The sequence below is a fragment of the Spinacia oleracea genome, chromosome 3 (assembly GCF_020520425.1).
Source record: "Spinacia oleracea cultivar Varoflay chromosome 3, BTI_SOV_V1, whole genome shotgun sequence".
Lineage (NCBI taxonomy): Eukaryota > Viridiplantae > Streptophyta > Magnoliopsida > Caryophyllales > Amaranthaceae > Spinacia > Spinacia oleracea.
Window position 1 is genome coordinate 8,711,704 of NC_079489.1, and position 16,299 is coordinate 8,728,002.

General features: G+C 36.6%; 1 protein-coding gene across 1 annotated transcript; it reads right to left on the reverse strand.

Annotated features, from left to right (window-relative positions):
- Positions 1-548: 548 nt before the first annotated feature.
- LOC110786089 (uncharacterized) lies at positions 549-15,745 on the reverse strand. The gene is made up of 18 exons (XM_021990604.2): positions 15,186-15,745; positions 12,730-12,788; positions 12,523-12,654; positions 11,421-11,561; positions 11,141-11,197; positions 10,564-10,658; positions 10,106-10,238; positions 8,711-8,887; positions 8,097-8,287; positions 7,859-7,925; positions 7,347-7,480; positions 7,106-7,172; positions 4,831-4,893; positions 4,157-4,389; positions 3,938-4,067; positions 2,665-2,757; positions 1,331-1,531; positions 549-950 (listed from the first exon to the last, which is right to left on the reverse strand). Exons 1-18 carry the CDS (start codon positions 15,517-15,519, stop codon positions 663-665), a joined length of 2,595 nt encoding a protein of 864 aa, XP_021846296.1. The 5' UTR covers positions 15,520-15,745; the 3' UTR covers positions 549-662.
- Positions 15,746-16,299: the final 554 nt, after the last annotated feature.

Below are 16,299 nucleotides of genomic sequence, written 5' to 3' on the forward strand. Positions count from 1 at the left end.
GGTGTCAATGAGAATGAATTTGTATGTAAATTGTAAGAAAAATCAATATCCACTCCCATAGTAATGCTAGTTCACTCATAATTATCTTCGTTCCTTTGTAAATTCTCATTACCATCTATTAGTATTAGGTGGGAATGAAAATTTATGGAGAAAAACTCCGAGTATGAAACAAAATTTTATTACCATGGTGTTATTTTCTTGCCAAATAACACTTACATTTATTCATATTCCCACCATTTATTACCGGCTACCAAACAGATATTAAGTGTAATTTACCAAAAGTCACCGTGCCAATCTGAAGTTAACCGATTCTGCGACGTTTGGTGCAGCTATTAGGAGTATTGTGATTTGGGACAGCTTAAAACAGCTAAACCAGCAGCACAAGTTTAGTGACTGTAGTTATCTTTCAAATAAGACAACATTCACGAGTTTAGACTATGTAAATGACTTGTTCCATTGCTGGATGCTGTAAAGCAATTGACAAGCAATATTTGATGCTTTCAATTTTCTTTTTCCTGCACATAAATCATGACTATTGAGATGAATCCTCGATCCAAAATATACAGAAACTATGTACACCTTGACAATACAACAGAATTACACTGTTTTCCTGCACATTTTTTTTACCTTGAAGCTATAACAATCCTATGTACATGAGGAATTTACAGTCTTACTTCAACCACATCACCATCTCTGAGTTCAATATTGGGTTGTACTGGTTGACCATTTACCAAAACAAACTTGCCGTCGAGCCCTATTCTTCTTGCAGCATCTGCAGCAGTACTGCCTGCTCTTAATCTTACGATATCACCATCTGGCCATGAAACAACTGCAACTTCTCCAAGGATTATGGAATCATCATATGATTTACTAGACTTGGATCCTTGTTTCACACCTACTTCGGAAAATATCTGCTCCTCCCATTGGAGCATTGTCCTAAGTAGATGAACCTGGAAATAGATACCAGTTAATGACATCATAATACCAGAATAATTTTTGGCAATTCGGGTTGAAGGTACATGTTCATGTTAACAACTGTATCAACTTTGTGGCATTTAGTATCGTAATCGTATCAGTTTAGACTAGCAGTTGGCCAGTTACATGATAAATGCAAAAAAAAAAAAAAAAAACTCGAGCAATTTGAATTTATTTGCATTAGACATTGGACACTAGACACAAAAAATACTCTATACTTGGTAATGTGAAAGACTGAAAGCTGATAACATGATAACTTTATATAACATCAGAATTGATTGAGATGACCGGATAATTAGGTTAAAATACACCAGCAGCAAGAAATGATACTGAAATAAGACAACAACCAACGGACCTTGTTATTGATATTAGCTTCGTTAGAAGAAGAAAAAGCAGCAGAAATGGGCGTTTTACAGCTTCCCAATCGAGATGTAATTGAATCAACATCTTTCCCATCAAAAACAGCAGACATGACAGCCCAATAGTTAGATTCCTCTTCCACTGTCAGGTCAATAACCTGAATAAATGTTGGCAGCACACGATCATATTGATCTTGCTGCAAGGAAATTAGTAAAATTCTTCAGTTACAACAATATCTGGTTCAGCTGCACATGTAATAAGCTCTTATGCCTTGATCTTTACAGCCTAGGTTAAAGAAGTGGATATATTATTTTAGCTTGACAGCATGCATTCTGGTTTCATCAACAATACCACTTCATGACACCAGCACTCCCTTACCTCCACCATAAAAAACTCACTCAGATTGGCACATCACAAACTTCATGGACTCTCTCCATAATTATCAACAGTCCTAAATATTCTATTATTCATATAGCTTGTTTACTGCTAGAACATACTTCTCATATAGCCACTAAGGTCCCTGTAACATGTTTACGGACAACTGGGACCTTGGAGCCTTATACCTTGAGGGAGAAAACGCAAGATATGCTATACGGGTGATGATGGAATCCTGGAAGCTATGTTGCTCAGACTCTTATTTGGGTGTTTCGTGTCAGATAAGGGATCAGAGGATCCGACTCTCCTTCGACACTCTCGATGTAATAAATTTCTTATAAGGCTACTGTATATTTGGGTGTCATGTCGTGTTGAAGGATCAGGATGATCCGACACCTGACACACTCCTTCAACCGGAGTGTCGAAGTAACATAGCCTGGAAGAGGCCTCCCACAACTCGATGGCCAAGCCTAAGGTTAAGAAGCACCAAGAAACCCCTCAATCACGCGATACCCAAACCAACTCATAAAAGTTAGGTCTGAACATGCTAAGAAGTCACTTCCAAGGAAGTAAGGCACTCAAGGGTTTATTCAATTCCTCGAAGCTCCAATAATAAAGGCTAAGGTAATGTGGGATCATGAGCTAATTCATCTGTCTAAGGAGCAAGGATCAAAAGCATTCATCAGAATAAGCCTTGGGTAAATTTGGCTGGAAGCAACAACACAAAGGTTATAACTAGGTGATCCTGAAATGAAACCTTTTGTCTTCCAAATCGGCTCCCAGGAAAACTATGTTCATGGGCAAGAGGGAAACCTACATCAATGTTTCATTAAATTCAACTTTTTGTCTTTTTTATTTTCCAAGTGTGAGACGTTTCAGTAGACATGACTAGCTTTGTTTTTATCTAATACAATCAATAAGCTCACTTATCAAAAGCTAGTGGATGTAACATACCTTATGATAAAGTCCATCTCGGCAAAGCGAGTATTTCTCAAGACATGTACACCAATCTCCATGCCCTGGTTTAAACCATCTCTCATCCAAGACCTGGAGCAAAAGGTTTTGAGAAGAAAAACAAATAAGAAACAAAGAAAACACTTTGGTGAGTCTTGCTAAAATATGAAAGGGGGATATGTAAGAATTAATTTGAGACAGTAAAATAACCAATATACAACTCGTGTAGCAACAACTTTTGGGCACACCAGGCCACAAACAGAAGAAAAAAATACATCCATTTCAAGTTTTCAACAGGTCATTAGATTTTAGTGGCCCATGTTCTCAAACTTGGACTTAGTTTATAAAAGTATGTATTGAGCTAAGATATGAAACAATGACCAAAGTTTTCTTATAAAGTACCTATTGAGATTATCAAGTTATCATTTTGACTACCATAAGTATGATAAAATTGTCAATGTTGGCCACAAAAGTCAAATGTGGTCTATAAGTATGAAACGGATGTTAGGTTTTTGAGCTACCTTGAGAACATCCAGGATATAGCCTCAGACATTATACATGGACAGAAAAAGAAGAAAGAGATATCAGCAAGCATCATAGCCAGGAAATAAGATCAACACCTTAAATCAGGAGTCTTCATCCCCGTAGATGAGGTAACTCGGTAAGGATATTAAACTAAGGAAAAACAAAGCAGTGTACTACATGGAAAATCTAAAAGGTCCTTCATAGCTCCCTTCTGATCAGAGAAATTATTAAAATATAAGTGATACAAAAGTCCCCCTCACCCCCCCCCCCCCCCCACCGCCACCCACCCAAGACACACACACACAAAAACAAAAACAAAAAAATAAAAAGATAAAAAAATTCCCACAAGGGAGCACCTAGGTAAAGGTGTCAAGAGGCAGATGGTCAGAGGCAGTATCTTTAGCTTATAGAATTTGCGAAAGTCATAAATCCAAGCACACACACACACAAAATAGTTGTACAAGTTAAATTGCAACGTTTCCACACATAAATTCCCAAGAAGCATTAAGGTCATCAGAGTCATATTACCAAAAAAAAGGGTTCAAAGAAAGCTAGCAACAAAAATACAGGAATAATTTATTTAAACACAAATTCAAAGTGAGTTACCACTGCTAAATGGAAGGCGACATAAATCATGAACAGTGCACATAACAAACTGGGTTCTTTTGGAAACACGCCTTCATTCACGCAAAAGACTTCAGATAATATGAAACAGTAACAGAGAAAGAGAAAGAGATCAGGGGAGTACCCTTTTGTATAACCTAGCATATGCTTCCCATCTCTTTATTTGGAAAGATGTTCTTCTGTCAGCAACTGCTTCAGATGCTGCTAATCCAAAGCTGACAGCAACAAGTAATTCTCTTCCATCATTATCAACGCTGGAGGAGTTTCATGAGAAGGTATGAGTTAAACTCAGCCAGGAGAAGGCATTGTTGATTTTAGCATAGAGTATCAAATCATGACTTGCCTGATGATAACGGCAGCAAGCAAGTTACTTCGTTCCACTCTAAGTGCTGGATGTCCTTCTTTCAAGGAACTGTACACATCTCCTACCGGACTTTGCTCCTCCAAGCCTTGCGAAAAATTGGAGAATTCTTTTCCATGTGTACCACCCGAGCTTATACCAGAAAGTAATTTGTTATTGGTCTCTTTGTAGAGCCAATGTGCAGCAAGTCCATGTTCTGCGTACTCATGCATCCTCTAACCACGAATTCTCAATTTAGAAGTGTAATGAACTGGAATTCGGGCAGAAAATAAAGGAAGAAGGAGATGGAATTGATAGATAATATGAGAATTACAGAAAATGTAAATGATATTCAACATTTCAAGAGGCTTTATGAGTTTATTCTCCCCCAAATACAACTAAAACTAAATGAAACTCTCCATAATATTCTTCATGCCTCTTCCTCTCAATGATCTCTTTTATTTATAGAGCTAGCTCGCTTGCTTCTCTCCAAGCTAGACTAATTATGGTGTACTTTCCGAAAGCTTCGCTTAAGCGATGTTCCATCCTTCCCTATACCCAATGCATAACAAGAAGCCAAACATGCATGGGGGGAGATAGAGAAAGGGGAAAGGGAGAGAAAGAGCCAAAGGAGAGAGTTCTGCTTCAAAACCAATAAAACACGGATAAAAAAGTACCTGGGTTCTTATTTGCACTTCCAAAGGTGAATTATCAGGTCCTTGTACAGCAGTATGCAAAGACTGAAATGAACAAATGAATATTGCTTAGACATACAAAAAAGATATACACATTTGACTCTAAAAAATCTTAATCAGGCTCCAAACAAACCAACAAATAGAAAAGCAGGCACTATCATGGTGGTTAAAATATTTCCTCATAGCAGCTAAGGGAGAGAAAATCAGGAACTTCCATGAAAGTCACTACGGAGCTATGTTTTAAATACAAGTACTACAGAGCTATGTTTTGATTGCATATGTGACTCAAATATGTGATTGTTGTATGTCATGTAACCAAGGCCAGCAACGGCATTATCCAATCTGTAAAGTCTGTAAACCATGCTTAGACCAATTATGTACGCCAAACTGCAATCTCCTAGAGACCACCCAAGGTCCATATTTTCATCTGCACATACATGACATTCGACCTGACATTGGCTCGATAAACACTGTTTTCAAAGCTTTTAACTTTGTTCATGGATGCCCATCTAGGATAATATATTTTGCAAGAAACTTCTATCAGTTGGCTCAGTATCCATAGTAGAGTATTCCATAGAAAAAAAGCATGTTACCCTCAGAATAAAGTTTTAGTATATTTAATGCAAGATGATCCATCTTGGACACCGAAAAAAAAAAAAACTGAAAGAAAGTCCTTGAGGATCCAAAATAAACAGTCAAGTATATTCATTAACTTTTTGTTTTGGTAGCATTACCAGAGTATCAGTCCATGAGCATTGAGGCCCACTCAAATGCCTTGACCTCTTTTCTAAACTGATTTTCATCCTATTTTTTCAACTACAAGTCTACAACACTAAAAACATTTCTTACACAAAATTTAAGCATCAACATTCAAGCAACAAAACTGAAGAAATCTGGGCTTCGATTATGTAGGGAAGTAGCAGGTAATTGTTCATAAAATTTTGGCCATTAGTCATTGTATCCATACTAGGGTTTCATTTCGAAGATAAGTTTTCAATTTTTTTATTCAGGGTTTTCAATTTTTTTATTCAGGGTTTTCAATTTGGGGATAATTGCTCAATATAATTTCTTCAACACGAAATCAAATATCACAAAATTTGAGTATTTTTTTAAAAATCTAGGCATTGAAGTGGAAGGTAATTGTTTACAAAAAGTTGTATTTGCAAGACTCTATACACAAGGTTTATTGCTCAAAAATAGAAACCAATTTTCAAACACGTGGAGATCATAATAGGAATTGAAGAGAAGCAGTCTGCCTTGGCTATATGAATGAGTAATATTGGACGGATCCTGTGAAGTCTGACTTTTTAAAAGCATAGATCAAACCACCTTTTATTGTCATCTACAAGTATACCTTTTAGTTCATATTGAAGCCTATCTGACTTTAAAACCTTGCCGTCTGCTTAAGAATCCGCATTACTAATAGAATTCGAACGAAGGAAATATATGATCAACCAAGATTTCTCGAATTTGAAAAACCAGAAACAGAAAAATGAAATCTTAAATTACTAGGAGAAACGCGTGCGTGAGCCGCGTTGGACGAAGCGGAAGCGAGAATGTCGGCTTGAGTAACTTGCTTGAGAGACAGAGTCATACGATAAATATTTTTTATGGTTATAAATCGCCAGGAATATCATATCAGCTTATTGTGACTTGCAGAGTTGCAGTCACTTATGATAGCAACTCAATGGAAGCCTCCCAAACAGTCAACGGAAGCAAGGTTCAACCTCAGAGAGACAGAACAAAGGCAGTAATTATAATTACAGGCTAGGGACCCATTTTTGACACTGACACAAAAGTAAACCATCGGCAGTGACAAGGAAATTTGGTTCCATTTACATCTATCATCTGAGTGGCCCAATATGGGCACCAAGCAATCTTCAACCCAAGGAGGCTACTGAAGAGATGAAGGGACTTCCAGTTCATTTATTTATTTCCTGTTTTGAGTTATCCCATCAGTCACCAGAAGGGTATTAAAGCTAAGAACACAGTCTAAGACAACTGAACAGAGAAATATTCAAGACTACATCTTCAAGGTACACGGCACACCCACACCCACACCCACACCCACACACACCCACACACACACACACACACACACACACACACACACACACACACACACACAATAAACGAAAAGCTAAAGATAGTCAAATAAACACAAGTGCATTTAACAATTCTTACCTGATAGCCAACACACAATAAACGAAAAGCTAAAGATAGTCAAATAAACACAAGTGCATTTAACAATTCTTACCTGATAGCCACTAGGCTTTGGGTTAACAATATAGTCATCAAATTCACCACCAATAGGTGACCAGAGCCTGCATGAAGCAGCTAACTCTTATCAGAATCATAGCATGACATAATGTTGAGAAAGCAGAGAAAAACAAAGGCAAGATTGTGATAGTGAAATTGTCTGAACTCTGAAGAACAAAAGTAAAATCAACAAAAGCCAAGGCAAAATTCATTGAAATGATGATTGATGAATCACATACCTGTGTATTATGTCGAGAACATTGTAGCAACAAATGACAGCAGGCCCGTGGAGAGCTCCATTGTTATCTCCAATAATTACCCGCAATGCACGAGCGTCATAGACCTCGTTGATGTCAATATCTTTTCTTTTCATCTACAAATAGAGGAATTAGAGGAACATTAGACAGAGGTAACATATATATAAAGCATAGGCCACCCAAGTAACATTCACCAAATACCTGACAATTGATGTTTCCCCTAGTTTTCTAACATCTAGCACTATCAGAAGCAAATTTCTACCAGATACTTTACACCAAAAAAAAATTAAAAATCAACCAGATACTGAAATTCAATGCAGTCAAACATACTACATATACTTTACACTTCAAGAAGAGATTTCAAGAAGTGTCAGGTGAATATTCTTCAACAAAATTTGGAATGTCCAATTAACATCAATTTAATCTCAGAATACATTCTCAAATGTGCCACTATCAAGGTACAAAAAATGCAAATAAGTTAAAGTTAACTGAACCTTGCTATACATGCTGTACAAGCTTTTCAAACGGCTGGATATAGTAACTTCCATTCCTGGTACGTAACTGCAAATACAGAATGTACATAGAAGGCTCGTTTAATTCTCAGTTGGCACAGTAAACAGCAATAAGCTTCTGAATATAAACATATCAGATTATCAGTTACCCTTTCAAGATGTATTCAAAAAAATTACAGTAAAACACATTATTAATATTTAAGAAAAGATGCAAACGTACGAGGTTGATATCAAAAGTTCACGTTCAAGTGCCTCCTCGCACATTGCTAAAGACGCCAGAGCAATTCCAGCATCCCGCACAACCTTTGGTTTTGTTGAAATCTTGGAGTAGCTAGTAAAATTACTAAGGAAGTTCATTCGTTTTCCTCGGTCTAGCAAGAGTTCAAAAGGTAAGACTGCTTCAAGAAGATCCTACAGAGTACAGATGATGGATCATTCAGAAAATAAACTCCCTAGAAGAAGACATCATACAAATATTAAGTACACGAGCACGATTGCTACCAAACAGCTTTTTTTGTTCTAGAAATAAGAAGAAAGAGGGTGAGAATGAAAAGCCCTTGCTGACAGTAATGCCGATTTATGCAGAAAGTCACAGCAAGATTATCTATAACAAGAGATCCATAACTTAGTAGATGGGAAGAAAGATCAGTGGTTTGGAATACCATGAGGAACAATATGTTACTAACAATCGCGGTTCTTCAAGAAACATGAAGCAAATTTAGTGAAGTACTCCATACGCATCAATATGGACAAACTAGATAATAGAAGGGTAATACTCAAGCTGGATACATACAGAAGCATTTAAGGTAGAGTTTTCTTTGGTGATAAATCTACCTTCATTTCTGTATCATCTTCCTCGGTAGCCAAAGAACAGTTAAAGCTACTTGATGCAGTTGCATCTGTTGCAGAAAGCAAACTTCTTTTAGCGGACACTCTTCGAACGTTCCTTGTCCTTCTGCAAGGGCTCCACATGGATGCTAGCTCAGCTCTCATTTGACGAAACATCTGAGGCTGCAAAAACATCATTCAAGATTTATAACAAAGTCCTGTCAGTTCTTCCTATTTGTTAGTATTTTATGGAAGGGAACAAAAACAGGGAAACTAGTGACATACTGTATCGAATAAAATATAGTCCATGACCTTGGAATTTTCAATTGTAAACACTCAGGAAATTGCTTCTAACATTACCAACTAAAGAAGTAAAGGCTACTTATTTGTGCAATGCAACATGTTCTGCACTAGCAGTGGCAGGAACACATTTCGAAAATACTTTTTTTTTTTTTGACAGCTCCAAAATTCTCAATGATTGAACAATAAAAAACATAAAAACACATGTTAGAAGAGAAATGAAATACATAGGTGTAGAAAAGATCCCCACCTTCCCCACCCACAACCTTCTCCCCCAATACCTAACCTATCTCTTCCGGCCCCCTCATCACACCACTCCAACTGACAGTTACCGGTGGTTGGCAGACCAGGATGGGGCTCACCTGCAGTCCGCACCATCCTCCCACACTCAGTGGGTGGAACTGCTAAACATAAAGAGAAGGCATATAAACACTTGGCAAAGCAGCAAGCATGTCAGTACTTTCTAGTCAGTATGACTGTATAATGTACATTCAGCTAGAATGAAGTTAGCAATATCCCTGCTTGGCATCTGCTCCCCTCTCCTCCGTCCACCAGGGTCGAAAGGACCTCATATTAGAGAAATTTCATAAACTCTTACAAAGTACACACATCAAGAGAAATCTGTCAAATTAACCTTTTAACCTACAATTCTACAAATGTGCTTATTGATGTTCTTTAACAGCAGATGGCATACAACTTTTTCTTTTATTATACGGAAAAGACCTAGAGAAGAAGGAGCATGAGCTATTGAGCTATCCTTTCTAACAAGATCCTAAGAGGGGTCAGGGGAGGGGGTTCGGGGGTAACCAACTTCATAACCTTCCCTAACTCCTACCCTGAAGAGTACTCCCATGGAATTAAGGAAACTAGAAGAGAGGAGAAAAACTGTATCTGAAAAGAATCGCTATTATGGAGGATATCTAAAGAAAGAGAAGATAGAAAAATCAAAATGGTAACTGCTCTGACCCATGGATCTTACTGTAACAGTAAAATTTGAAGATTAAACTCTGGACTTGATTAACGGATAAATATATCCTGCTAACGTGATAAGGTTGAACCGAAGTAAAACAGTACACATCCTGAAGGTAATGCTGTGCAGACCTGCAAAACGGCAAAGCAAAGATCTTCCAGTTCAGCCTTCAAAGCCCAAAGGCCCAATCTCGAAGCAAGGGAGCACCAAACAACCAAAGTTTCTTCAGCAACAGCTCGAGCCTTGGAAAGTGGCAAAGCATAACTGCAAATTAATAAGAAAAATCACACAGCTATACAAACTATAAGTACTTAAGTAGTACCTTTAAAAAAGGACACTGTACAGTTCTCCATTCTTCTAAAATTCAAATTAACATGACACAGATCAGGTGTCTACTGTTGATGCGAGCTAACCGTATCCAGTTCCCCACCACATATAGAAAAAGGTTTGAAAAAAAAAAAAAAATCATTCTGCCTTAAGAATACCAAGTAATTCCATCCTCATAACCATCCCAGGACTAACTAGTTAACAGCCAACAATATAGTTAGAGAACTTAAGAAAAAGAAAACTTCATAAAGAGAGCTAATACATGGTCCTCATGTTATGAAGGCGGTCAGCAAGCTTTATGAGTACCACACGTGGATCATCAACCATGCCCAAGAGCATCAGTCGCAAATTATTTGCCTGATAAAAAATAGAAGAAATTATAAAATCAATCAATTTAGCCTTTTCTTACATGCTTGATGATCCATGAGCAAACATGTTCAGCTGTTCTAAGCGAGTAAGAGCTTAATACATGTTTCTGATCCTCATGGTAGTGTCTAGGATTCTAGGTTAAAAGAGATAGAATTAAATACAATTTTCAAATGTGAATAACATGAGCTAATTCTAGCCAATATATGCTAACATTATTGTGTCAGTAGTTTGGTACTTCCAGTAAAGTATAACTTGAAAATTTGTCATATATTAGTGGCACTTCTTTATTTTGATAGGGATGTTTTAAAATCAATTTACAGAAGTACTTATTGGGTCAGTCGACAAGATGAAGAACACAAACAAGACAAAGTTTGAAAAGACTGCGGCTTAGGAAAGATTGGGGAATACATAAAAAAAAGAAAAAATACAGTAAATTTAGCTATTGGACAGCATGCTGAAATAACTTTTACCTCTTCATGACTAAGATTGCTCTGGTTTGCATTTATTCTGCGATGTCTTCTCAACAACTGTACATACACAAAATACAAGTGTGTCTGTTAGTGCTGCAGTCTAACACTTCTAGAGCATTCTGATTCATATCACTACTATATCAGCATCCACAATGTATGATATGCAAGTTATCACAGCATAAATATCTGGAGATAACTCCTTGAAGAGAGGGAAGGAGAGTAAAAAAGACAACAAGGCTTTCAATCAGGAACATCAAGAACCCATTCAAGTCTTCTGTACCTGATTAATATAACTTAACCGGGAAACACCAGCTACAAGCTGAGCTACATCATTGCCGAAATTTTCTCTGATACTGACTCGAGTTTCACTGGTATCATCAATGACATCGTGAAGAATCCCAGCCACGACTGTATTAACAGCCTACAACAATAACTCGTTAGAGAGAAACACGGACAACAGTAGCATAAGAGCAATATAAGTACATTAATACATGCATTAAAAACAATACCAAAAAACCAAGAAAATCCGAACAATAATAGACACGAGGAATGGAGCTGCAATAGCCAATCAGCACCTTGCAATGTGTAAATCAAAATCAACTAACCACTAAAAGAGTAAAGACTAAATTTTGTGAGAGCTACTGGCACTATTCTAATGCATATTTCATATGATCTCACTCAGCAGTTAAGCACACACGGAGACGTTCTCTATTAGTTTGTTTTTTTCTCTTTCACCTCTATTGGGTTGTTCCATCAAAACAATTTTCATAATTCAAAATTTAGCAAAATTGTAGAGTTACTTTATGAACAGAATATAAAACACCCAACCAATAAAAACACTCATTTAAGCTTCTGATATGATGTTTCAAGTAAGTTACTTTTTCCATCTTAAGATGCAAAGTTCGACAGGAGTTATCAGCAAAGTACTTTTGGAGAAAATTACAAGCAAAACAAAGAATCGGCGGATTAACAAATGAAAACAAATGATATGAAGAAAAGAAACTCTGAAAATCTATCCACTATAAAATGTCTGTCACTCAGAGTTCTTTGGAAAATGAAAACAGCATAACCCTGGACCTAGCCAGCAACCAGATAGATGCTGGAAAATGTTGTATAGAACATTAGATACTTGTGCTAATTGCCGATTTATAAAAGAAGTTCCATTATTAAAGAAGAGGAATATGAGATATTGAAGAATTATGGCATGCCATTTACTACATATTTGAATAACACAAATTATTCAAACTGAAAACCACATGCTGTTATTGAAATGCAGTTGAAGACAGTGCAACTGTACTTTCACACTTGTGCTACTGAAAGAAGAGAGTTTCTAAAGTAAATAACCTTTAAAAAGGCCATGAATGGTACCATCATATACATACCCTTTGTCCACTTGATGGAACTAAGATAGCCAAGGTTCTTCCAGTATGAAGACAATGTGCCAAGTATGGTTCTCCACTTTTGCGTAGCTGCCCATGATGTGCTTTACTAGCAAAAGATATAGCCTTTTGCACCTAAATTCACAAATTCAGCTTGTTACTAATGCAGCAGAATATTATGTATACATATATTTTAGAGTGGTGGTAAACCTTGGAATTGTTAAATATGGGATAGCCAGTTACATCAACTCCTTCTAGTACCAGAGGGCCTGCATCAGAAGTTCACAGGGGTAATACACAAATATAAGCAAGTATAAACAGAAATCAAAACTAAAAGGAATTATGATTGAAACATAAAGCCATCCCCCACTCAGATTCATCAAAGATATTGTTCAATAACAAACACCGCCAATTTATGAGTGAAAACTTTCAACTTCAAGTGAAACATTTAAAGTAGACAAAATTATTAATCTGAATCAGATAAAGATCAGTATATGGTAAGTGTACAGAAAGACTTATCATTCCTCTCCTAGTTTTACAATAAGAAAGAGAATAAGAAAATGCTGATTCAAGCAATATCTGATCGACGAAGTGGGGCTGGGGAAGAACGCCGAAGACTACATGAAAAATTGGATGGAATGGCCCCCCCCCACCCAATTGGCAAGAAAGAGAACATTTCAACCAACTCAATCGATTTTTCGCGCTAGGCACTCTCGGGATTCGCGTCAAGGAAAGGACGTAAGGCGAAGGAACTCGACTACTTGTTTACTTGAATGAGTAAGGTAATGCTGGGTTCCAAGCCTAGCAATCAAAGTAGCCCATTGTCAAACACAACAACCCAGTATGTTCCTAGTGAAACAGGGGCTAGGAGGTCCAGAACTCCAGATCCCAGCCTTACCCTTAACAACTCAACGACGGGGAAAAGACAAGTCAAGTTCAAGGAAAGAAAAATGCATTTCTTACTCAGTGTAGAATATACATCCTATGATGTTCTATTTAGCACTCTTTCCAGGCTTTATGACATTACTAAAGCTAAATCGCGGCCTTTGCTTCTTTAATAAGAATATACACATGTCAAAGTTTTTGTCACACACTCACACTGTCCATGACATTAATAAATCTCGATTTAGCTCTTCAGAATAATATACATGTATGAAAGTAATCTGATTTTCCAACTCTCTAAATCCCCCCACAAACTTAGATATTCATGGCTCACTTGGTATAGTGAAAGTGAAAAAGTTAGGATGAGTTATCATTTAAGCATAATTTACATTAAGTATTCTTTGTAACTATCCTTGTCAATGCACCTCGTTGTAAGGGTTATAAGCTATGTCTATGTGACTAAAACTTTTAGACGAAGGGAGTACCTGCAGAGTCACTTAGCCATGGAATACATAGAACATTCTAACTCGAGCCATCGAGCGATTACAATATAAGCATCTACGACCTTGTATCAAACAAACTATCAAGACAAGTACATCATGTAAAAGTTCAACCAAAACCCAAAACAATAGCACTAGCTCTAAGCCTCTAATCACCAATCTATTGTAGTTAAAAAAAACTAGCAAAAACCTATTAACCATAACTCCTTAACCAATTGATCAAACTCCATCAAAGTTTTCCCTCTTTCTTTTTAAACGGTAAAAAAATCTTTCATACGCCCGCAGCTGTAAAAAAATTACGACAATGATGTCAAGAGCCAAAAGGTCCTCAACCCTTACACACACAACAAGAAAATTTGAAGAAAAACTGAACTCTGATTGCTGCCATATACAATATGTCAAAGTCACGCTAATAATACTCCCTCTGCCAAAAGGCCCAAAACTAACTCCCACATTTCTGTATCTATGTCCTATGTCCTACTCTCACTTACTATGAACACGTCAAATTCGTGTGTTTCTAAATCTATCATTGTGCTTATAACATCATACAATATAAGCTTATCAGACCACTCATGTAGCTAGCTAACTCTTAACAAATTTGGAATTTCATCAAAAAGTTATTCTACCAATGAAGTCTAGGTCACATGTTCGATTCCCCTCTAACTCATTCGTAACTTGTACTTCCTCCGTTTTTTAATACTCACAACGTTTGAACTTTTTACACTATTCATAAAATCTACTTTGACTATTCTTTGAGTTTTTTATATAATATAAAACATAGTCATGTCATGTGGGATCTTGTTAGATTCATCTCAATGTGTATTTTTAAAATATCAACTTTTTATAATATTTGCATAAAGAAAATTTAAGATATAAGTGATCAAAGTTGTGCATTGGCATACGTGAAAGTAACAAACGTTGCGAGTATTAAAAAACGGAGGAAGTATTGTTTGTGTGGCTCATTCGCATAAAATAATTATCTGCGCGCCACTAAAGACGAACGTGGAACTTTATAACTTAAGCATTAGTAACAAAAACACATATACTAATATACACTAATGTAACTCCAGCCATTCCATGTAGTGTCACTTGAAACAATACACTACTATTCCTCGATTAAAATTACCAAGAACAACACTGTTTAAGGTCGTGTTCTCTTCATCTAAACCAGTTTCAGTAAAAATTAAGTTTTAGCCAATTTGAGCATAATCTTAAAATACAATCATTATAGGAAATTAGCACTATTTTCGATATATATATAGAGAGAGACGGAAAAGGACTTACTAGGCTGGTCATGGGACTTAGGCCACAAAAAGTCCACTTTAGTAGAAAGGCAAGCTCCGGAAGCGATGGCGACGGCGGTAACAGCGACCTGAGTAATGGTGGAAGCTACAGCGGCATGAGTTGACGAACCGACGACTGCCGCCGAGGCGAAAAGTGGGCCCAGCGAAGAGGTAATCACAAAATTAGGGGTAAATTTGGGAGGGTAGGAAGAGCGAAAATGGCGGGAATTCCAGCGAAAACTATGAAAAAATTGCAAGGTGGTGGTGGAAGTTCTGTGCCCTAACATTGAAGAATTCGTCGGTAATGTTGAATTTGAGGGGTGGCATGTGATCATTTGATTATTGATCACCTTTTCCGCCTTTAGATTGAGCTAAAATTCAAAATTAGGGTTTGAATTTTGATTGTGATTTTGATTTTTTTGCAAGAATTTTGATGTTTGGTAAAATTTAAAATGAAGATCAGCAGTTTTTGCCTTTTAGGCCAGAAGAGCAGGAGAGAGAGAGATGAGTGGTTCTGTGGTTGGAAGTTTTGCGGGAAATGAAAAGGGGGAAAGGAAGAGGAAGGTGACAGTTAATACTCCAGCGAAACTGTAAACTAACTTTGGATAGAGTGGCAGAGTGCTGTAAAAAAAAAAAAAAAAAAAAAAAAAAACTAAAAAGTTAAATTTAGAAAAAAGTTATTTGACGTTTTTACCAATCCTAACCCGTATAAGGCTTCATACTTTGATTACTATTCACCGAATAGTGCATTTACGTATATGCCCTTCATTTCCTTCTTTGTTTTATTTTGTCTTATTCTTAACAATAGAGCATTTACGGTTTCACCCTTCCATTGCTATACAAGATGTATTGTTTTCTTTGGCTATCTATATATTATACTAAAAGAGAGGAAATCAATGTGGTGATGACAAATTTCACTCATTGATTGGCCTCTCTTATAGATATTAAATTTTTTATAAAATAGAGTAATTGATTCTATAATTATTTTGTTAACTCTTACCTCGAAAGTAATATTTGATGCTCTTTTCCTCAAAATAAAAAAAAAAGATTTCATTCTATACATAATGAATATTTTTAAAATTATATATCTTTTCTATATTTGGCAACAAATATAA